Source organism: Cygnus atratus, chromosome 7, assembly GCF_013377495.2.
Source record: "Cygnus atratus isolate AKBS03 ecotype Queensland, Australia chromosome 7, CAtr_DNAZoo_HiC_assembly, whole genome shotgun sequence".
Taxonomy (NCBI): domain Eukaryota; kingdom Metazoa; phylum Chordata; class Aves; order Anseriformes; family Anatidae; genus Cygnus; species Cygnus atratus.
The window spans coordinates 5,363,918-5,388,664 of NC_066368.1; the positions used below are offsets into that span (position 1 = coordinate 5,363,918).

The window sequence follows — 24,747 nt, forward strand, 5'->3', positions numbered from 1 at the left end:
CTTTTGCAGAGATCTGAACAATGTCGAATAAAAATAGCGTTCTTGAAGAAAAAGACCCCAGAACATTTTGGTCCATTTCTGATGCCCAAGGGGTATCATCTAAATTTTGCAGTTTCACTTCCATGCCTTCATATTGTCCCACAAAAACAATGTCTATGATGACAAACGAAGGCAAGAACGTAAACATGATGTTTAAAATATAAATATTGAATAAAAAATCTTGGTAGAATGGCTGGAGAACAGTGGGTGGATTTTGGAAATATGGAGGAAGTGGTTGTAGAGAATTAGCAGCAGCTTTGCAGTGAGAGAGATGAAAAAATTGAAATCAGAAATAGGAGAAAACTGGACTTCAGGGAGAGAGGAGTTGTCACAATGTGGAGATTTGTACATTTCTTGGTGCTGGGCTGGTTCATTTCATTCAGCGTCATTTTTATCATGAAAATGAGGGGAAAAAATAAGTAAAAATGTGACTGTGGGCCTGGTTCTCCTGCTGACTTGCCGTACAGCTCTGAGCAAGCAACTCAGCATCAGCAGGTGTGTTCCTCCGTGGGCTGGGCACAGCAGTGCCCCTTTCTAAGGGCTCTGTTCAGCATTCATTTACTGGTTTATTTATGGCTACGTAGTCTGCATTAATAGCTGTTTTCTGTTTGTATCCCAAGTGGTCACTGTATTTATTACGCTAGAGGAATGTGCCAGGTACTTATATTTGCAGAAAGCAAACACTAATGCTAACAACAGTGGGATGGGCGAGGGGGAAGGCGGTCCAGCTCTCGTGTTTGAATGGAAGCTTTATTTGTGCGGTTGTACTTGCTTGTTCCTAGACATACATCTCGATGCAAGCAGAAGGTGGAGTTTCTGGTGTCAAGGAAAGTCTGTCGGTCAGCTGCAAAACTGGTTACCAAAGTTAATCTTTTGAAAGCAGTCCTTAACACTTTGTTCCTTATGAAACCCCTTTCCAGTCTTAATCTGTGGCCTAAGAAAAATGTGCCAAGAACCCAAACCTGTTTTTTGGGATGGGCTTGAAGTTGTCTACCTGGAAAAAGACCTCTAAGCCAAAAGTTTGTCAAAACCATGATGAGAAATTTGAGAGCCATAACCTCGTCTTGTCAAAACGCATTGTGTAAGAGCACGATGTGGTTGCAAAAGCCTTTCAGCCCCATGCTGAGAAGCTCAAGTAACTCGGTGGCTTGTAATTGTTAGTTGGACGTGAGTGCAACTTCGTACTCCCTTAAATTACCAGATGTCACAGAGACCAGAGGATTTTGTGTTCGTATCACTGTATATCACTGACTTGCACTTTAATGCTATTAGGATCTGTTTGCCTATAACAGCTTTTATTATCTAGCTCTAAGACCTCTGAAACAAAATTGTGACCCGGTGACACTTTACATAAGCAAACTTAGTGTGCAAGTTGACTCCAGATGACAAGGAGAAAGGTCAAGAGGGGGTGGTTATACCGATGCTCTAGGCTTCCAGCTTGGGAAAGGTCCTGACGATGCTGGACGAGAAGTATCTTCTGCCACCTGATGTGAGGATGGGTACCAGTGACTGCATTGCGACGTGACCTTTGTCCCACCACGGCCACCAGTTATGGGCTTGGCACAGATTCTCTTGGCCTGAAGAGATGAGGAGGATTTACTCTTACAGTAGGGAACATGGTGGCAATACAAGCATTTTTGGTATGCACTTTTGCAGACAGCAGGCTGTTTGCAGGTTTAAGAGGAGAACCTTATGGACGACGCACCATTTTCACCAACAGAAATTTGTTATGTGGATGGAATAGCTCAGCTTTCAAAGCAGCTATCATTATTTCTTTATTATCTATTTTATTATCCTTTGATGCTCTAAGGAAAATGTATTTCTGTTAAAGACGATGACAAATCGTACTCAAAGTGAATTACATTTTGAAGTGTTGGACATGAAATGTTTTTTTATGAGCTCTTTTCTGCCTCACTTGCAGAATCTTTGCTTAAGAATGGAGTTCATTGAAAACTGAAGTACCCCTAACTGTTGTGATAGCTTTTTGATACTTTCAATATTAAATGTTTAGAAAACACGTGAAGGAATATCTAACATTTTCTACACAGTAACATGTGACCTTGGTCACTGGCACTGGTGGAAAAAATGGAAGGAGCCTTTGCAAAAATGCCATTTTTTAGTTAAAAAATGAAAATTTTACTTTAATAGCAACACCTAAAAATACTAAATTTTGTACTGATTTGGAAAAAGAAATGATGACAAGGGAAGCTAGAAATGAGTAGAAGAGAGCTTATTGGTAACCTCTGCTCACAGTAGAAGCTGCCCATTGAGAGTGGTGCTGTAAATACTCACTTGATTAAAAATTAAAAAAAAAAATTGATAAATTGCAAGAAGCATACATTTAAATTCCATTCTGAGTGAATGTATTTTAAAATTTCATTCAATGGTTTTCAGCCTATGGGACAGACTGGCAGTCAGGGCAGCAATTGCAGTATGTTTTGTGCTTACAGGGAAACGTAAATGTAGGAGAACAGTTCACTACAAACAAGACAGGAGGTTCAGTCCCTAATACCACTGTTCTTAGCTGGCTCAGTTTTCATGTACTGCTGTTCCTCAGCTTTTGGTCCAAGATTACATCTCTGCCTCTTTTTGTTTTTTGTATCTTGCATTGCAACAACAGGTGTCAGCCGACTCGAGCTCCTCCATGAACTCCAACACGCCTCTGGTGAGGATAACTACTCGCCTCTCCTCTACTGCTGATGCCCCAATGCTGGCAGGAGTCTCGGAATATGAATTGCCAGAAGACCCGAAATGGGAGTTCCCGAGAGATAAGTATGTAGCCTGTTTCCCTTAGTGGTACCTAGGTGCATCTATACAACATGACACCGTATGAGAGGGAGCTTCTTTCCCAATGTCTCTCAGGGTTTCTTTAGCTGAAAGAAAATCTCAATTACCTGAGCCTTCTCTGAAGATCAAGATCCAATTCAATTATCTGAATTATTATTATTTTAAATGGAAGTAGAATTTCCTCTGCCTGTTGCTCTGATTTATTTTCTGATTTCTTAAAGGCTTTCAGATACTTTGCTGAAATCTAACTCTTCATTTAGGAGTGAATCTGAAATTTTATTTAAAAATATATATGATCTAGGCTGGGAGAGATATCAGTGTACAACCATAGTTAAAGGGCAGATTTGCCCAAGCACTACCTCTGTGCATTAAACCATGTTTTTTAGTTTGGTACATTATTCGGCAATGTTTATAAAATATGTAATACAATGTCAAGTAGGAGATAGAGAAAGTCTAGAATATGGAATTAGACAACCTTTTCTTTCACTTAGACCTTATGGAAAGGATTTTCTGTTGCTTTAGTATTAACCTGTATTAATGGTGATCATTTTTGATTTAGTGGGGAATTTTGCATATTATGTACTTGTGTGTACAATTTCTGTGGTTTAAAAGTATTAGGTTGCAAGCAGAATGTACTGAATTTTGATACATTTAAATTAACAGGGCTAAATAATTCTTTGAAGTCTGTTGAATAACATACAAAATGAGCTGCTGAATAATCAGAGCTATGATCATATTGCTTAATATAAAGTTGGCCTGTAAAATAGATAATAGTAATACAGGTAGACCCAGGATTATATATGAAATCTGATACTAATTTTAAGAAGTCTTTAGGTGGATTTGAGAAACTAATACCTTTTATCATGAACAGTTTTCTTTGAAAGCTCAGCACTGTAACTTTTGGATAGCAGAGCCGTAATTTTGAACCTCCTGACAACTGTTCTGGAAATTAAAATAATTATGTAGCTGAAAATTAGTGCAAAATGCACTAATTGCCACCTGCAGGATTCTAGTCAACAGTGGGGGCCTGTATACATACTTCTGTCAGCCCATACCCTTGGGGGATACACTAAATGCGGAAAATTTTAGAGTGCTAAACATTAAAAACCAACATTCAGCACAAATGTAGGTGGAGCAGATTTCCAATGAAAGGAGGCTATTTAGAGGCAGTTTATTAGGTTGGGGGGCAAGAGGCACACAATGAGGGGTTTGTTACTTTAGTCCTAGCAGGGCAATAGCACATAAATTAACCAGTTTCCAATGCAAATGTTTGTTCTCTGCCAAGATCCTAAATTCAATTTCAGTTCTGGATAAAGTGCAGGATGACCTCAGCATAGCATATGCTGCCCTTCAGTCTTTGCACCTTTTTAAACCAGCGTTTGCTTTAGAAACCAATCCAAAACAGATTGAGGAGTTCTCACCACAGCTGAGACCATGCTTGACAAAGTGTCTGTGGGCTGCCCTGGGGAGGAAGCGCCCTTTGCTTCTCTATCTCTTGCCCAAGCAGATAAGCAAGGAGGGTTTGCAAACCACTTAGCCCCGGTCTAACAGCCTTCTGCTGATGGTACGACAACCCCCTGGGATTCATAGGCGAGCACAGAAGTCCATGCTTTTGGCAACCAGCCCCTACCTACGTCGTATCTGTGAATCCTGATTTTGACCATGGGAAGCCATGACTGTAAGAACTTGGATACGAAAATGCTTGTCCAAATCTGGCCCCAGCACTGGATAATGTTAACTGGATCAAGTTCGCTCAGCATTCTCTGTGACATCTGCTTCAGCACTGCTTCTGGAGTTAAACAATATTCTTTGCGACAAAAGGAGACAGAATCTGGCCTGTGAGCATTGTGCTGGAACAAAAAAGATCTTGCCTAGAGGCTCTGAAGTTTTTGTTGTATTTTATCTTTTTATCCTCCTCAAGTTGGGATTGAAGTCTCTGTCTGTTATAGCTGAGCTTTTGCAGGGATGTGCTCCACAAAGTGGAGTGGCGTAGGCACCTGGCCCAGTTAGTGACTGCCCTTCTTAAAAGGGTCCTTACATCGACACAGGATGATAACGGGGCTTCACTTTCCCCCAGACTGCTTCCCGCTCTGAGCAGAGCCCGGGTGCTGCAGGGAGGAGGTGTCTTCTGCTACCCTCAGCCATGACAGCTGTGGCAGCAGCGAGCCTGCAGCCAAGAAACAGACTGTACCAGAGCCAGCTGTGGGCGGATAAAGGCTCCCGTCTCGCCCCTTAAAGGATCAAAGTGCTGGGGAAATGCGTGAAGATGTAAGAAGAGCGATCTTGCTGTGGACAGGGTGGATGCGGAGAAGGCAATGTGTAGGGGACGCTGAGCCCTGCCAAGTGCCTTCACAGCAGCATCCCCCGGGGACAAACCCCTCCCTGCGTGCCCATCCCGGCCTCATTTCCCTGCTCACCATCGTCCTCCCTCCTCTTTCCCCCAAGAAGGCTGCCTGGCCTCCTCCTCAGCTTTGGGGAGAGGAGCAGGGTGATAACTGTGCGATAACTGCCTGCAGCTGAGCCCCAGCGCTGCTGCTGCACTGCTGGCACTGCCCTGCCTGATGCCTTCGGCACAGGACATCGTTAGGCAAATGTGCGTGGCCCACATGCCCAAACAGAAAGCAAGGATGTGAATTCTGAGCTAAAATTAGGCTATCTGGAAGTATGTTCGACTGTTTCCTCCCTGTGCTGTTGTATTACAGGAGTTAGTAATACCTAAAACATCCACCTGGTTTTGATACCACCCTTTGCCATACAAACCATCAGCTGCCTGACAGCAAACACATGGCAGCGTGCACAAAGAAACCTTTCTTCCATCTCCTTGCAGTCTACATAGAAAGAAGAAAATGGGCCACGACGACACGAGAGGCTGGGGTCCTGCTGGCTGTTCCTGCATCCTGAGTTTTGGCTGCAGCCCGATGCTCTGTGCAAGCTCTTCCCCTGCAGGCAGCGCATCCCTCCAGCTAGCCATTGAGTGTGGCCTCTCCCTTTACAAGCAGAAGGGCAGCTTAAAAGCTGGGTTTAGCAACTGATCCGTCTGTATTAGACGCTCTCTGCTCTGTCCCTAAGAAAACAGACCGCAGCGTGCGTGAAAGCCGATGTGCGCCAAGCATCTCATTAGTTCCATATGATAAGCGCTTCGTGCTGCAGCAAGTTGTTGAAAGGTTTTTATATTTAGCTCTGGAATTTCACTGCCTGCACCCCTGCCCCAGATGCTGTGTGTTAATCTCCTGTTTACACCTCCAGGCTGACGCTGGGTAAACCCCTGGGGGAAGGCTGCTTTGGGCAAGTGGTCATGGCCGAAGCGGTGGGGATTGACAAAGACCGGCCGAAAGAAGCAGTGACTGTGGCTGTGAAGATGCTGAAAGGTAAGAAAATTGGCCGAGCAGGGTCCGATGCTGCTTTTAGCCATGAAAAGTTTCCTTTGCGGCATCTGAGCTCTGTCACTGTAGGGGGGTCAGAGTGCACATAGCTGACCTCAGCCTTCGGTGGTTTGCGGTGTAAATCTGGGCTCTTGACAGCCTGTTTATCTTTAGCTGTGAGTATTTGGATGTATTGGCATCGTGTGGGTCTCCTTGCTTTTAGCTGAGTTAATTGCAGCAGCAGTCCTTGCGTAGACCCTAGAGTAGGTGGTTGGGGTCTTTTTGCTTTGAATTTAATTATAAAGCTAGCTTTTAGGAAAGGCATGATTATTAAGGGTTGATAGTTAAAGACAGCATTTTTATGTCGTGTATTACTGACTCTTAACATATGACTGAAGAGGCAGTCAGTCCATCAAAGAGGCAGAGATTTTCCATTAGGACATAACACATGACTTTGCATAGTGCACAATGTATACTAGGAAACAGATCGCATATTCTACATTTTGAAGCACACACTTTAGAGCAGCTGGTGAGCCTTAGAGAAGCTGGAACAATAGAAAATATGAACTGCACCTGTGTCTTGTACAGATGATGCTACAGAAAAGGATCTATCGGACCTGGTATCAGAGATGGAGATGATGAAGATGATTGGAAAGCATAAAAATATCATCAATCTTCTTGGCGCCTGTACGCAGGATGGTGAGTAGAGAAAAGAAAGTAAGCCAGAACTTTCACGCAGGTCTCTGAAACTCATTAATCATCATTTTTCAAGAGTTTTTAAGGAAACAGTCATGCCGTGATGGGATTTTTAGATATTTCCCTAGCTTAGCAGCGATATTTTAACTTCTGTGTCTCATTATATTTGCAGCTTTAATATGAGAAAGGGTACTATATCATATGAAAACTCTAATCCCTTGCTGTAGGGAAAAATGACATTTTACAGTGGCTTTACCCACATCTGTCATTCTGAACTGTCAGTTCTGCTTTTGTGTCCCTCGAATTTGAAACGAGTAATTTTACTCTCTGTAGACCACAGTGTTTTTGTTAAACTGTAATTATGTAATGTAAATAAAGTCATGCAGAAAGGCATGAAAAATCTGGAAATTAGAAAATTTAATGTAACACTTTCACCTTGTTTGAGATCTAGTGATATTTTGCGTCTGGAAATGTCTGCTTTTCATGGCATGGTCTGGAGGGAATAGATGCTGAGTGGGTCAGGATTAAGGTGCCTTCAGTTGCTAATTGTAGCTCTGCCACTATCCTGCTATGTATGTAGCTTTGGCCAGCCACTTAGCAAACTCTCTGGACTTCCTTTTCATTCAAGTTGTGCTTACTGGTTTTGCAGTTAAACATTTCTTAATCCAGTTCATTTATTATAGAACACTGGAAGATTTTTTACAGAAAATCGTTTTACCTTTTGACCTTACTCCAGTTTTTCCATGTCTCTGTTTATCCAAAGGTCCACTCTACGTGATTGTAGAATATGCTTCAAAAGGAAACCTGCGTGAGTATCTGCGAGCACGCCGCCCCCCTGGGATGGAGTATTCCTTTGATATTAACAGGGTGCCAGAGGAACAGATGACATTCAAGGACTTGGTATCCTGCACTTACCAGCTGGCAAGAGGCATGGAGTATTTGGCATCACAAAAAGTAGGTAGAACTCAGTAAATAGCGTGCAAAGTACTTGGTGCATATTTGTTTTTAAGTTTGGTTTTGTTCTCGTGTTGCTTATGGTCAAGAATTTGCAGGGAGAAGGACCTTTCTCAAACAGATTGCATAATCCATACAGAAGATCGGTGGGAAAATTCATATGCTTAGTTTTATACCAATGTTTAACAACATTGCTAAAATGAGGTCTGGAATCAATCATTTAAAGTAAATATCGCATATCTATCTGCACTTTGAGTTCATAAGCACAGGTAATCACTTGGTTATACAAGTCACATTACTCCACCCATGAGACAGTAAGGCATCGTTTGTATTCTGTTTGCAATCAGACCTATCAAATAGGCTCACACAATGATGTAAAATAAATTAATTCATTTACTGAAAGGGTTTACAGAATGATAATAGGCAGAGTGCAGAAGATCACAAGGTGCCTGGGCAGAAATTGTGAACAGAAGAGGCAAAAATAAGTGGAGTGAACTAGTCACTGTAAATTATGCACTGTACTTGAAGCTGGCCTTTGTCAGGATTAAAAGCTTGTCAAAAGAGTTTATTTATCCTGTCATGTCCCTAGACACTTATTACTCCAGCTTTTCTTCAAACAGTTTTTTCAACCAGTACCTTGATTAAATTACAGTTATGGAACCTTAACTAGCCCTGTATGACCATGTAAGCATGCTGTGGCTTGGTGGGCAGGCAACCACACGTACCCTAGGTTGAGTTGGGACCCAGTCTAAACCAGAGCATCAGATGTTGATGCTAAGCATCCCCTGCAAGGTTAGTGGGACTTATACCAATTTCCAGTTGAGTCCACTCGCAAGTATGGGGCTGTTTTTAACCGAAGAGTAGAGCTGACTGTGAGCCTCCAGTCCTGCGGTGTAGAGTCATGAGTTTTTATTGTTTTTCTGCACTTGTAGAGTTTGAGGGTGAGGAGAAAGTCCAATTTTGCTTTTATTCTTTTGTTTGGAAACTAATTCTTAGTGCAGTAAGGTAAACGTGGAGACGTGTGACCCCAGGACAAGCCCCTCTAGTAGAGTAAGCATGAGTATTGTATTAGGTAAAGCACCTTAGGATATCTCTTCCTAAAATTAGTGAAACATTTGCCTGGCAATAAGCCATGTCCCAAGGGAAAAAAAGTTGTTGTGAAAGGGAAAAAATATCTTTCTGGAAAATCTTGATAAGCTCTGAAGTGCTGTTGAAGGACACTGCAAGAAGCTGTGCGTTTACACAAATGCACATGGCAGAATCATTTCATCTGTGGTCCAGTTGCTTTGCAAAAACACCTGATGAGTGCTGTGCCAAACTTGACAAAATGTAAGGCATTGCACAAGGTACGGGGAAGAGGGAAAACAAAGGCAGCACATAGAAAAACTGTGCATTCCAGTTCTTCAGATATCCCACCATTTCTGTTTGTATTTCTCTATTTCTTTTCCCCTTAGGGATCCATTTACTGAGCTGGAATAATAAGAGAGCTGGTCTTCTCACGGTATTTCCAGCGTGCAGGAACTGTGAGAAGGCCAGTGTTCTTGTTATTTCAATCTAATAAATGGCTCACTGACACTTTTGAAAAAGAACAAAAACCACATAGAGTATCCTCTCAGAATATAATTTTAATATGCGAAAAAGATACGTGGGTGCCTACTCCAGTTTTTGCCTTACAAGCAATTGTACATTGCAAGTGGGATATTGTTTCTAAGGTGGATGGATGCTTTTTAAAATTCTGTTGATGTGTCCTGTCTGACATGCCAGTACAGTGCAAGAGCCACAGGGAAACTTAAGACGCAGACGCTCACCCAGACCATTGAAAAAAGACAGCAAATCACTGGGGCCAGAAAGCTGGCTGTGAAACCTGCCAGACATGGCAATCAATAATGGCACCATTTTGAAGACAGGAAGAGACTCGCTTGCAAAATTGCAGGGTATGAGAAAGCAGAGATACCCCCGAGAGAAGATATGGGTGTTTGGTTCACTTGTTGGACTCATGCAGAAATGTTGCGTGCTGTCTGAGATGCTCTGCCCACAGCCTGCCATTCTGGAACAGGAAGATGTGCTCTAGATCCTTTGCGACACCTGGCAGTATTGGCAAGATACCTTGGCATCTCAGAGGATGTGTATGTTCTTGTATTTGGGCAAGTGCATTGAGTTTCTAGTGTCTTGGAGCATGTTCTTGTGGGGTTTGAGAACAGGGATAGGGAAGCAGGAAGCCTGGCCGGTGTTATATCTGCTGCCGTAGCATTGTTGATGCTGAATTAGAAGCCTGATTTGACACCGAAAGCATGTGCTGTTGTCTGGTCCTATGTACGTGAAGGCACTGATGAAGCAGTTTTTTCCTGACATCTGCCCTAGGCTGTCCCAGTGAGGACCAGAAACTTTGTAGACTCATTTTACCCCCATACAGGATGAGAGATCTCAGAAAATTGCTGGGGCAAGGTATAATGTGAGAAAAACATTGAGTGTTGCAAAATGTTGTGGTGGTTTTTTTTTTTAGATTGTTCGATTTTTTGTTTTCTTCTTGTAGTGGTTCAGTCCAGCATGTCTGTGCACATCCTGAAATGAGGAGAACACAAAGAATAAACCAAAATTGATGAGGGGAAAAAAAAAGAAAAAAAAAAAGAGAAAAGGCTATTTAACTTGAAAAGAAGTGAAATGTCCTGGGAGGACTCCAAATGCAATGTTTCTCACCGTGCCCCTGCTGTGCCACCCTGTATGAACCCTAATAAAGCTGCTAAAACAGGAGTAATACGTAGAGCAGTCACAACTTCCTTTCAGTGTCAGGAATATCAGTTGCAAGTTTTCAGGATAATGCTGACATGAAGGAAAAAATCTGAGCAGATACTGGTTTTGCTTTCAGTAACAGAACAGAGCTGTTTAAAAAGCAAACAGTCCAGCGCATATTGTATTTTTTTTTTTTTTTCAAAATGAAATTGTTGTAGTCTCATGGTTGAAGTAAATATACACACCCTAGACATCTGGCTTTAAATTATATACTGTAGATATGTATCTTATTAAGATCTTTCATATTAAAAATGATTGCATTTACCCAGACTATCAGATTTTAACCCTGTTGATCCAATATAATTTAAAAGAAGAAACTGTAATGAAAATGCTACAGTACCTGTACCTGGGTATGTGTAATAAAAAGTGGATCTCAAACAGCTTGAAACATTTTGGATCGCCACCCAAAAGCCTTAGCAAAATACGAGGCTTTAAAAATGAGGCTTTTTAAAGAGACTTTTGGTCAGTTGTTCCACCTGGAAGCACTTGGATGGGCATGGATGGGTTGCAGTGGAGTAACTACAACATGCTTATTGCATGGGCTTATAGTAAATGTGGCATTCACACCTTGGCATTTGGGTTAAAATCCATAAAGGAGACATGGTTATGGTGTAGAAATAATTATTTTTTTTACAACAGTTTATTTCAGTGGGCATTTTTGTCTTGTCTTTCTTTCCTTCCAGTGTATCCATCGAGACCTAGCTGCGAGAAACGTTTTGGTAACTGAAAACAATGTCATGAAAATAGCAGACTTTGGTTTAGCCAGAGACATCAACAATATAGATTATTATAAAAAGACTACTAATGTAAGTGGATGGTTTTCTTATCTCTGGAAACAAGTGTTTCTTTCAATGTTTCACTTTAAAACTATGGTTATAATCTTAATGGGCTTCTTGCCCGGCAGACTCACTTTTAATCACAGACAAAAAACAGGGATCAAGGACATAAGCATTTCTGTCCCTCTCCTACAATGATGGATAGTTAAAAGATAAACAAATAGGCTTTATTTTTTATGATTTATTATAATTGCTAGAATATAAGTATTAATTTTCTGTGTCGCTGCCTTCAATCACTTGAAATAAGTGGAAAATTTATTCTAGCTTGTTTTGCACCAGCTCTTGGATCTTGAAAAACTATGTATAAACAGTGATAGTAGTAACTGTAATAAAAATCCTATTTATGTGCAGTAATGCTGTACTTACTGTAAAAATACTTATGGCAGTAGTATCAAAGTGGGACTAGAGGTTGAGGAAATGGATTTTTACTTTCCACCTCTGTCACTATTTTTAACCTTTTAACTATTGTTTAACCTGTACCAAATCAAGGAGACAAAGTTTCAGATGGGAACTTTGCAGAACTCTTTCAGTTCTTCAGACTTCGTTAATAGTAAATAGTATTTATAAAAAATACTAATTAATCATCTTATGTGGTTCATCTATGAAAAATAAGCAGTCAGCTATTAATGGCATTTTAATGGTAATATCTGTCTGCATCATTCCAAAAGGCAGAGCAACCAGGTATGGGTTTGTTGGTGCTGGAGGAAATTTGAACCCACTTCATATCAAATTTGGTGCGACTCTTGGGCTCTGAGCAGAGTTTTTGTACAAAGCAACAGGTAGTTGTGGCTGCAAGCTTTGGGCCACTACAGAAGGTGGAAAGGAAAATGAAATTCTTGGGTTGAATGGTCAACTTCTTGTTTTTCAGAAGTTTATTGTGTTGTACTTTAATGTGGAATGGAATGAAATGATTTTTCCACTTTGATCTGCTTATCCTATGATTCTACTTGCAAACAGTATGGGAACATTTTTGGAGCTTTCAGTGTTTTTAATTTTATCGTCAGCGTTATATCCATTTTCCTTGATTATCTGCTCTTTTTTGCCCGTTTGATTTTATTCTTTTTTCCCCGAAAGTTTTAAAGGTAAACCGTTTTCATAGCAAACTGATCCCTGAGAACTGATTAATATTTTTTAAAAAAATTCAGTGTTGAAATCATCTGGCAAATTGCTTCAATTTTACTTTTTTTTCCCTTCCCCTCTAAATGTACAGGGACGACTTCCAGTAAAGTGGATGGCTCCAGAAGCTCTGTTTGACAGAGTTTACACGCATCAAAGTGATGTGTAAGTAGTTTTATTTGAGTGCTTTTTTGCGGGCAGGAGGGGAAGCTGGTTTGTATTTGTTAAAGTTTGGGATATTTTGAAAATGTATTTCCCTGCTGTCCTTTACCTTTAAGTGTTTTCATTCTGTTTCACATATTAATAGATGGAACAGGACTTGCCCTTAGAAAGTGAGGATTTTATGGTAGACTGCTAACCAGTGCTCTGTTACTAATCTGCCCAGCTTCAAAGCACATGAAAGGTGGAAAATGCTAACCTCCTTCTGTCAGTGCGGAAGTTTCCCCCCTTGAACTTATTTACGGATGTGCAGCTACAAAGAGTCTATCTAATTTGCTTGGCTTTTGACATAGTCTGCACTTCCTACAGGTTAAAAAAAGAGAGGGAGGGAGGGAGAGAGAGAAAAGAAAGAGAAAAAAAAAAAAAAGGAAAAAAAAAGAAAAAGTAAAGAAAGAAGATCCTGAAAATTTCTTGTCAAAATTTGTGCTAAGACTAGGTACAGTAAAACATAGGCTGGGTTTACCAGAAGAGTTTTCCCTGATTTTAGAGACGTCGTTGCTTCCCAGCAGTGCTTCACATGTAGTAGGAAATCATTGGACTCTGTTGCTCCAGAATCTTTTAAAGTGTGCGGTGTAGCTGGCTGATGCAACAGCTCAGATTTATTCTGCTTCCCATTAAAGTTCCCTAGGCCCATCCTCAGTGCTTGCACGCGTTACGCTCTAAGATGTGTATTTTTTTATGCAGTGCAGATGAAGATCTTACGTTTTTTATTTCTCTGAGAGAAGCTGTTAACCGTAAAGGGCTGGATGCATCCCAGCACAGGTGTAAAAGCTTATGTAAGTCAGCACAGAGTTAAAATAGAAAAGAGCAGCGAGGAGAAAATAAGAGGTGTCTCCTCCTCCTTTAACTTGGATGTCCTTCCCAAGCTGCTCTCTCCTTAAGAAAAGCATTTACTGAGCCTTTTCCTGCCATCTTTATGTTATTTATAAAGGAAACTATATACACACGTTAAGGGTGGATCAAGCTTTTGCTTTAAAATAACATCTTGACAAAATATTTAAGTGAATGTGAAGTAAACTGCTTCACTGGTTCAGGACTTGAAGCACACAGCAGGCACCGAGCACACGGATTTCAGTGCTGGAGCTGGGAGGCTTTTGGCCCCATGGTGGCTTTGAAGGCAGCTAAGGATAATATTATTGTAAGTGTGTGCAAACAATTTACTAAAATACACTGCTGCAAAGCTAGCAGAGCTGTAGAGGAGCTCGGGAGCCAGGGCAGGCTTTGTGCTGTGCTCACCTGGCAAAGCAGCCTGCCAGAGAGCCCCTGGCTGCCAGCACGACGTGATGGGGCAGGCGTGGAGGAGGTGGCAAGCAGGCAGGAAAACTGCCTGAAATTAACCCTCCTTCATTTCCTGACAAAAATTAATAAGATTTTTTTTTTTTTAAGAGCAGAATAATGCAAAATATTTTTGTTTCGAACAGCCTGCTTTTTCCAAAATATCCCACCCCATACTGGCAAACCAGCTGAACAGTATGGATGTTCTGTAAATAGCTAAACTGTGAAGACGTAGTTCTTTGCAGTGGGCCTGGAAACTTGAGTGCTCAGAGCACACCAGACAGAGGCTGAGGATGTGTTTGAGAGTGTGCCTGGGTCAGTCTCTATTCCGTGTGCTGCTGATGCACCTGATGTGCTTACAGGTTGATGTCCCTCTCATGGCGTTCAGAGATGAGCAGATGCATGCAGAGAGGCTTAGATCTTTTTGAAGAGCTCTTGACAGTCGTTGCATCCATTGCAAAAACCTCTCTGTTTTCAGCAGTAAGGCAGATCTACTAATGCAGTTTTCTCTTTGTTTTGTAGATGGTCATTTGGTGTGTTAATGTGGGAGATCTTCACGTTAGGAGGATCACCCTACCCAGGAATCCCAGTGGAGGAACTTTTTAAGCTGCTGAAAGAAGGGCACCGAATGGATAAACCTGCCAACTGCACCAATGAACTGTAAGGACCCTTATCTGCTGTACAAGGACTGAGGGGTGCAAACCGTACTGCAATCACACGTTTCATGTTACCCCCAGCAGAACCTAGCATTTTCAGAATTGTTGACTCTGACATTGTGGATATATGTGCATATAGATATATGTGCATGTGTATAGATACATAAAGAAATGGCGTGGAAAGGTCTCCAGGCAATCTTGATAGAGGACAATTCTTTACACACCCTGCTGTATCCCCTTGAAAACAGAAGGGATCATCTACAAGCCACTCTTTGTCAGTATTTTTAACCCTTATTTTTTGTTTTATTTCATTAAACATGAAAATTCTCAAATGGCACCCACACCGCTAATCCTGCGTAAGCTACATCAAGCTGTTTTTTTACATAACAAAATGCATTTGGGAACTGCATTAAAAATGCAATATCTACTAGCGATGGTGCGAGAGTGCTTTCGCTTTCTAATATTTCAGTATAGCCCTTGACTGTTTTTACTTTTTTCCCCTCATTTTAATTTCTTCAATTCACAAAGGCTGCAATCCCTAACATGACAAAATATTTAAGCACATGTAATTTAATACCATTGAAATGTCACAGAAGACTACGGAATCAGGTCCACAAAGAGGAAATTTAGACACTGAGCCAAGTAGAGATACAGAAATAGAAATGCACCTTCAAGGGAAGTGACAGCATTGCATGGTTTTGGGAAAGATAGTGGCCCATGTGGAGGGCTGCGGGCTGCTCACTGCCTTACTTGTGATGAAGAACACTGGCTGCATATGAAAAGGCTTATGAGAAGGACGTGTGATTTTAATTAACCCAAGAAAATGTGCATTTCTTACAGCTATATGATGATGAGAGATTGCTGGCATGCTGTGCCTTCACAGAGACCAACTTTTAAACAGTTGGTAGAAGACTTGGATCGGATTCTCACTCTCACAACTAACGAGGTAGGTAAATTGTTTCCCTCCATAAGCTGCTGATCAGGATGAACGGTTCAGGAGACAGATGGAATTTATTCAGTTATGAAATCCTGCTCAAGTTCTCTTCTTGTTCTGTTTGTTGCTGTCCTCCGAGGTTACATGCAGCTAAACTATGCATCCTATGAAATACTCGGTCTCTTGCCATTATGCCTTGGTTTATGTAACAAAACAAACACATCTTTAGAATGTTTTTGTTTATTTCTCTTTGCATCTTTTGATGTATTTAGTGTAGCGGTATCAAGGGAATACACGAGGCAGATTGAGAGGCAGTGTTTATACTTTAACATGAGTTTCATGGGACGGAGAGTTGTTCATGGTGTTTTTCATTTATCAGCTCAGTCTGATTCCCAGCCGTGATATCTAGGTCAGAAGAGAAGAAATTGTCAATGGTAGATTTCAGATTGTGTGTCTGAGAGTGAATTAGGTTCACTGAGATAGCTCTCAGCGGAGGGAACAAGAACCCGCAGGGAGTGTGTGAACAGCCATCCAATTATCCAAAGGTCCTGCCTCACACTGCTTCAGGTTGGGGTATATGAATGCAGAAAGGTTTCATTTGAACGGCATTCTTACAGAGGTCTGGAATAATATTAGTTTTAGCAATGAACACACTGATTAGCGTATTCACCCAGGAATCGGTTCTCTTACCGCTAAATCACACGCACCTTTGAGGAAGATCACAAGCAATGGAAATGTTGATTCTTTTGGTGGATACTTTTTGAGAGAAAATCTTGGTGTCCCAGAAATGTGTTACAAATCCCTGTGATTTCCGACAAATGATAATGACAGATAATGGGAGGGAGGGGGACAAGATGCTGCAACAAATTCTTTGACCATTTCAGAACAAATTTTTCATATTTGCTATGACTATAGCACTTCTTTCTATAGGGAAAAAAAGTGGAAAAGAAGGTTTGGATCATATTATACGTGTCACCAACATTAATTTCTGATTTTTCAGAATTGTCAGAAAATAACAACAGCAACAAAAATAAATTAAGAGGCTTTAGGAAAGCCTCTTATATGCTACAGAGATGACAGGAGAACCTGAGTAAGAAGATGCCGTTTTCTATGAACATCATTTGCCTAGTGTAGTAGGCTTATGTTTGTTTGAATAGATTCTTTGGCTTCAGTAGCAGCTATAAATTTATCTGGCTTCTGTTTTTAAGGCTTACTTCAAAAAGTGTCACCTTCAGCAGTGGCTCGGGCATGAGGCGGAGTACATGCTCCTGACTGAGCCAGCCCTGTAGCTCGTGTACCATTACCGTTTGTTTTCCCCTCATCCAATACCAGCTGAATCTTTTCCTGCCTAATTTATACACGATTTCACAAGGGCAGTTGGCGTTGGGCTGGCTGCCACCACAGAGTGCTTGGTGGCTTGGACTGGATCTGTGGTTGTGAATTCAAGAGGGAGGCTCTGGGCTGGAATTCTAAGCCTGGGAGAGGATATTTCTTCCTCTTGTGTGTTTAACCATCTTGCCTTCCCAATTCTGCACTGCTCATAGACCTGGAAAGATCTCAAAGGTAACCTGAAAAGGCCTTTAAGGTTATGTAAATTACTTTTGGGCTCAAATCATAGGAAAACAGACTGGAAAAACCTCAGGAACATATCCAGTCCATCTGATCAGTGTGCAGCAGGATGCACTATATGTTTGTCATCCCTGCATAACCTGTCCTTAAAGATCTCTAATGCTGTATTTGTGCATCACACCGTGACAGTCCTTTGTTCTGTTTCATTACCTTTACCTTTTGAAGTCTTTTTCCTAGTACCTAAGCCTTCAACTTAAGATACTGTTTTTGTCCTATTTACCCTGGATGAAGAAAGCAAATGACTTCACTTTTCTGTGCAGCACATTTGATGTTCCTGAAACCTTGTCATGTTCTCACTGTGGCTGATGAGAGCTCCAGTGTGTCCCATTGTCTATAGCTTTTGCGGTTTTGATACCACGGATTTTGAGTAATCTGCAATTTTGCTGAAGTGCAGCTCCTTCATGCTTTGGTGTGACCGTACTTCTGCTTGTCCACTCCACAGCTGCATCCCCCCCCCCCCACCAAACGACACTGTTGATACAGCATCAGCCTTAAAAACTCTCATCAACTCTGAAACTGGTCACCCAACAGCATCTTCTGAATTTGTGAAAGTGATTATTTTTGCTTCAGACTCTTGCTCTTCACCCTCTTCACCATCTTTCCCTCTTCCCCACGTTTCCAGAGTAGCACCCACTGTTTCCCAGAACTGTATGAGTAGAAGTCACCAAGAGTCAGCCTCGTGGCTGTTTTTGTATCGGCACCAGGAACCATCCTGATGCTGGGGACTTCGTATGCCCCTTTATGGGACTGTGGCCATTTACATCGGATGGAGAGGCTGGAGAGGAGATAAGGGTCCCACTTGGAGTTCTGAACTCGTAGCTGGATTAAATTAAGCCTTTTGATATGACAAGCTGTGTCTGCAAGCCCATGAGAAAGCTGTTTCTTTAAATGCTGGAATACTTTCTTCAGTCTGTCTAGAAAGTGCTCGATCATTTCTTGTCACATAAGACTGGGCTGCTTATACATAAATGTATGCCAGGATTGGCCTTGTGGATCTTTGAATGTCTAGGCAGCAAGATAGAAGTAATCATCGATCTGAACTGCTTTCCCTTGCTGCCGACTGTTTTTGTGAGCATTTTAAAACTTCTATTTTTCCTCCCTTTTAAAATGGTGCCCATATTTAAAGAGTAATGTGGTAATGATTGAATTTCTGACTGAGGGAAAAAAAATGTTAACCAAAGAACAAAATTATCCCAAACCTAAGCACAGCAGCATAAAACACTGACTGAGGTGGAAGACTTGTCTCGTCAGTATGATCATAACTTGCGGTTTAGCAAATGAAGAGATTGCATTTAAATGAATGCAGCTGCCTTTAGAAGTTGAAAGAGAAGGAACATTTCAAGGGGAAAAATAACTTTATTCTCCTGCCAAAACTGTTGTTTCTAGCAAAAGAGCCTTAACCCAAAACCTGGATTCAGCAGATATTATTTCCCTTTTTAATGACTGCTTTGGTGATGGCTACTCTTGGATGCAGGCGTGTGTGCGGACACAGAAGAAAATGTAGCATAAAGAAGGCAGATCTAGAGAATTTAATTTTCTTTTCCTTTTAATTCTTTTTTGCACATATGCCACTACATGTTTAAACACAAATTTAATATCACGGAATATAAAACAGATATTTAAACTGACCAAAGGAATATAAAGTTGGAAGTATCTTTCCCTCTCCAAATCATTACCATGTGCTAAAGAAAAATGGTTCTATTTAGGATGAAATTTCGTTTTTATCATTGCAAGTGAAAAGTCCTCTTTTGATGTGGTTGGCATGTTTATTCCACTGACGCGGCTATGCGGGCGATGTTGGACTTCACAAAAATAGTGTTATTGGTTTGTGTTTTCTTTCTTTGTTTGAGCTCCTTGTTTCATTAGATATTTGAGCAACAGGCAGTTTTGAATGCAGCTGCATTAAGGAAATGACTGTCATTTTTAACCTGTTCTTTTACCCACTGTGTGATCAAGCCAAGTCTGAGTAGTAGTAACACGCTTTTGCCAGTTTTATGCACTGTTTGAAAATGCAATTTATTTTGTTGCAGGAGTATCTGGACCTCAGTGGACCTCTCGAGCAGTATTCACCTAGCTACCCTGACACAAGGAGTTCGTGTTCTTCAGGTGATGACTCTGTTTTTTCTCCCGATCCAATGCCTTACGAACCTTGTCTTCCCAAGTACCAACATATGAACGGAAGTGTTAAAACATGAAAAGGAATCATATAGAGGAATAAAGAAACAAGAACATCAAGCTACCTACCATATACTAAACAAAACCTTTTCTCCAGGACCTTAATGTTTCTGCTTGTACATATGAAATATGGAAGAAAAAAAAAAAAAAGGAAAAAAAGAAAACTTGGAGGAAAGCAGTCAGATCCTACAGAAGAATCTCATAATTTGCAACTTTTAATAAATATTCCCAACAAAGAAGAATGTTTATGAGCTATATCTAGATACTCATCCCTCTTAATTTTCTGGCTTTCCATAAGCTGCAACAGACTTTGTACAATGGACAAGTTGGACTTGAGGCAAACACTGTGTCTGCCTTTCTTGTTTATTTTGTAATATTTGGAGAAAATATATGTTGGCACACACTTACAGAGCACAAATGCAGTATATAGGTGCTGGATGTATGTAAATATATTCAAAATATGTATAAATATATATTATATATATTTACAATGAATTATTTTTTGTATTGATTTAAAAATGGATGTCCCAATCCACCTAGCAAATTAGTCTCTTTTTTTAACAGCTATTTGCTAAATGCTGTTCTTACACAGAATTTCTTAATTTTCACCATCCAAAGGTGGAAAATACTTTGCTTTCAGGGAAAATGGTATATCATTAATTTATTAACTAATTGGTAATGTACAAAACAATTAATCGTTTATAGGGTTGTTGTGTTTTTGTAATTTAAATGGCATTTCTATGCAGGCAGCACAGAGAACTAGTAGATATATTGCTCAGACTTTACTAGTTTTCAGATCTTTTTTTTTTTAAAGAAATATTTACAGTATATAACTAATTTGGGGAAATTAAACTTTTGATTTATTTGTGTTTAAAAAACTGCAGTGTCAAATGATTATTATCAGAACCAAATCCTTTAACAAGAATGTCTTTTATTCTCAATATCTGTCACTTTAACAACTTAACTCTTTAGGCAATGACAAAAAAAAGAATCATTTCACAAAAAAAAAAAAAAGAGAGAAAGAAAAACTTAAAATGGGTTCCTAAAGCAAGGAAAGTCATTAATTTGTCTATAACCATAGCAGAACGTACTGCTCTAAAAGGAGCTGAGCTTCTACCCTGAGTTGCACATGCATCAAATTAACTAGATTTCTCTTCTCTGGGTCGGATAATAGGTTCCAGATCTTTTGGCCTGGATCTCTTGCATTTTAGACTATCCCTCTATTGTAACTTAAGTTAAAAAGAGAGAAGTTGTTTATAATGACAATTTGCCATAGAATATCAGCATCTTTTTAAGGGATTAATTCATGCTGACTCCAGTATTTCCTTCTGATCCATTCCATAACAGTAGGTATAGCACTGGCCTCTGCTAAAATATCACTGTTGTTTGTATCTTTGTACGGAAGTCTTGTGTTTTTACTTTCAGAACACTTACACTGATACGGCCATGCGATATGAATGCAAATTACACTGTTTTATGTGTTATTTTTTTTTTAATTGGGTAAAAAAGTATTAAAATCTGTTAACTTTTGTACTGACAATAAAATGTTTCTACAAATATTAACGTTAAAATTACAGAATAAATGTCATGCAGCTTATTTTTCCTAATCGTTTGTGTCATACAAACTGGTTTCCTGAACACCAAGTGATGGAACGCATCCAGAAATGCTTCCTTCTGTCCTTATCGTAGATCTTCTATTGCCAAGCAATTCCTTCTGGAATAATATTTCTGCTTCTGCCTTATAAAATGTCGACTTATGAATAACATGGCTTATTTGAGTAAATATATGTACAATCTCTGGCATTTGTGGGGTGAGACACCATTTGCTGGAAAATGGTTTGAAAGGTTTGAAGTGTTCATCGTGCAGACAAAATATATTTCCTTGTTTATTTAGTCAGCTGTAGCCTTATTAGCAGCAATGGCTGCTACTGTCCAACAGAAACCTCAGTATTCTTAATGACACGGTGTTTTTAAGGTTCTCTTACAGGGCATCAGGAGATCATAAATCTTGCTGTGCTCATATTGAGATGAATTTTAAAGCAGCTTACTATTTCCATATCTTTTAAAAATAAAAGTACGTGAAGACAGAAACCTAATGGAAAGGAGCTGTTAAATAATGTAAGTTTGTGTAGTTCAGCTGTTTTAGTTATAGGCTTTTTTTTTTCCTTTGCTTTGTTCATATTTGTTTTAGCTCTCAAAGTGTTAGATTTGCACCTTGGAGATAGACCACAATTTTACAAATGTTGGCTGAAGTATATTACACCATTTGCCTTTTCCGATTTTATCGTGTAATCCCTGGATTAAGCTTTTATTCTTTTCTGTTATCTGAAGATTTTCTTCTCTGTTGCCTGCTGATTAATTTCCTTCTATGAATACACTGGTTGGAGAGTAGGGCTCAGAAGCACTCAGTTTCTGCTGGAAAAGCAGAAAAGTGAATGTGGACTTGCAAGAGTAAGGTAGGCAGCAGAAAATAAAACCCAGCATTTGTGCTTATCCAGAGAAGATACGTTCTTTATTACCATGACTACCTTTGGCTCTTTCATGAGAAGGAGAGGTTAGGAATTTGGACTGCTATCTCATCTAAAAATAGTTGCCATCGATGACATAGGAGCAACAATGAAGAATAGCTCCACGTCAGAAAACGAGTTTATATTGATGTGGGTAGTAAGGATTATGTTCTGTGTATAATCACTGCTTCCTGCAGCATCTAATTGTGTCTTGTCTCTCATTTAAGTATTGATTCAAATCAACTCTGTGTAGTGTATGAGAATATATGGATGTAGAAGCCAGGTTTATTTTGGCTCAAATCCATGAATAAGTTCCTGTTGCCTGTTTTGTTTTTGTTTCGCTGTTTTACTGTACTACAGCAAGTAGCACGGGCTATATTCAGTAGATAAGACAACTTCTATTCTGTCATGTTATCTGTTGATGTGATATCATTCAGTATGTTTTGCGTTACGCTTTTACAAGAGTAAGTTGAACAGTGTGTGTTTCAAAGTTGTCAAAGGACAAGTAGGTTTATCATTTTATTTCTGGAAGTAGCATGCGTAAAACTGTAGAAAGCCAGTCCATTTATCCATGAAAGGGTATTCAGAAAAGAGCACCGCAAAATTCTGAGATCTGGAGGGCATCTTTCTAGTGAAAGATTCGGTGACCTCACTGTAATTAGTTAATCCAAGAGAAGGTTGAGTTGTCACGATCAAAGTATGTAAACTGCTGTTAGAGTAAAACAGTTAAATAAAGCTCTCTCCCATAAAAAGCTCCAGATCCAGTGCCTGGAATGTGGAACAAGGCACCTCCTGGCTTGGTGGAAAGCATAACTTTGATGGCAAAAGTTATTAGTGGTAGGAGCAGCGTACCAATGGATGCCATTGAGCTTGCCCCATGGTCTTCTGTGGTTCCACAGTGAGCAGAATCCAGAAATTGGGTGAGCTGGCTGCAATGGTCTCTCCTGTCCTCCGTGTCTGTGATAGGAAAGCTTATGTTATACTACTTTTAATTACCCTTATATACTTGAGAGAAAAACTGAAGCAAAACATTTGCTCTTCACAGAAGAAAAAGAAAAAAAAAAAAAAGCCAGCCAACATGTGCTTTTAGAAGGTCATCTGTCCATTCTGTAGTCAGAAGGTTCTGTATCTGCATAATTTCATCTAAGTATAATAAAAATATTTAATTTATCCCCCCCGTCCCCCAGTAAATGTAACAAATTTGCTGTGATGAGACATAAAGCGTAAATTACCTCCAACAGTTTGTGCTTGGGAAGGCTGTCAACCCTTCTGTGCCTGTAAACATGTCTGTGTACTTCTGAACTTTCACCACTGTGAGTCCTGAATGTCACGTGCAGTTTAAATGTGGTGGACCCTATGGAGCACGCCACCCACACAATGCTCCTATGTTTTCCATGAAACTCCTAAAAGGAGAGAAGATTGAGGTGTTTTCTTTACAGGGGTGCCTGGAGATAGAACAAGAGGTAAGAGGCACCAGTTGGTTCAGGGAATTTCTGTCTGGCTCTGTAAAACAAAAGATTCACAGTGAGAGCAATGTAACGTTGGGATGAGCTTTCTGGAGAAGTGATGAATTCTGCCTCGATGTAGATTTTCAAGACTTGGCTTGATGGGGCTTTGATAATCTCATTTAAGGCCCCACTTTCAACCCAAGGGTGGCCAGGATGATCTCCGGAGTCCCTTCCAGCTTCGCCTTTTCTATGATTCTGCAAATCTGCATTATTGGCTAAAGGTAGCCCAGGTCTGCAGGGGCATTCTCTAAAGGTGCAGCGGCTCATGTTGAGTTTGTCAGGTGGACGTATTGTTCAGTACATTCAATTTAGTGATGCGTTTAATGAAACTGTCATTGCCCTCTATCAAGGCATTTGAATTTTAAAAGTCAGATTCTGGCTTGCCTTTGATTATCACAGCTGGCCAAAGACTTTCTGACTGAATTGCTGTGCAGTGGAAAAATGCAAGTTTTTGTCAAAAACTTTAAAGTATGAGTGTCTTGAGAAAGATAAAGTATTTTGACCTTATCAGAATGTCATGACCCTATCAGAGTTATCTTGTCAGAAGGAAATGATGTCACTTTATGTTGAAATTATTTAATAGGAGATGATAATATCTAAAGACAAAGTAAAAATTTAGTATTTTGATTTTTGTCCAAACAGAATGGTAAGGCTAACTCAAAGTGACACGCAAGTCCTGCAAGTAATTTTGCTTTTAAAATGTTTTCTTTCCAGTTCAGACTGAAGATCGTTGTTGTTGTTGTTGTTCCCCTCCAAATACCAGAATTTCTTGAGGAAATATCTGATGCACCAGGTGTGGCACAATACACCCAGTACCCCGATGGAAGTGAGGGCAGGAGCCAGTGCCTTAGGAGGGTTTGTGAGGAGCCCGGTACCATCACCATGTGCCGTGGGACCAGGCTGACTCCCCTGGCAGAGCTGCATCACTGGACAAGCTTTTCCAAAGCCACAGAGGCTTTCCGAGGAGGACTAATATTTCTCTGAGGCAGTGGAGCAACTCATCTCTTCTGCTATGGCATCGTGCCTTTGAATTGTTTGAGGCAATAGGGAGAGAATGGAGACAGGGCAGCAAACGAGAGCCCTGGTGTCACTGCTTTCTGGAGAAATCTGTGGCCTGTTATACTGGAACCAAAGTGAATTAAAATTTATGGGGAAAAAAAAAATCAATACTGCCAAGGACTGTTTTAAAGACATCTCAGGAAAAGGTAGCCAAGGTGCAGTATTTTGTCTAGACATGTTTCCCTGCCACAGCTGTAACTTTTAT

General features: G+C 40.3%; 1 protein-coding gene across 6 annotated transcripts in view; it reads left to right on the plus strand.

Moving 5' to 3' along the window:
* The window catches only part of FGFR2 (fibroblast growth factor receptor 2), a 97,548-nt gene extending 76,568 nt beyond the window's left edge, over positions 1–20,980 (plus strand). For all 6 annotated transcript variants that reach the window (XM_035547850.2, XM_035547848.2, XM_035547851.2 and 3 more), the window contains 9 exons: positions 2,660–2,811; positions 6,073–6,194; positions 6,777–6,887; positions 7,648–7,838; positions 11,312–11,434; positions 12,675–12,745; positions 14,597–14,734; positions 15,571–15,676; positions 19,324–20,980. In XM_035547850.2, coding sequence (XP_035403743.1) covers positions 2,660–2,811; positions 6,073–6,194; positions 6,777–6,887; positions 7,648–7,838; positions 11,312–11,434; positions 12,675–12,745; positions 14,597–14,734; positions 15,571–15,676; positions 19,324–19,488 — 1,179 coding nt within the window. In that variant the 3' untranslated portion in view covers positions 19,489–20,980. The remainder of the gene's footprint in view (positions 1–2,659; positions 2,812–6,072; positions 6,195–6,776; positions 6,888–7,647; positions 7,839–11,311; positions 11,435–12,674; positions 12,746–14,596; positions 14,735–15,570; positions 15,677–19,323) is intronic.
* Positions 20,981–24,747: the final 3,767 nt, after the last annotated feature.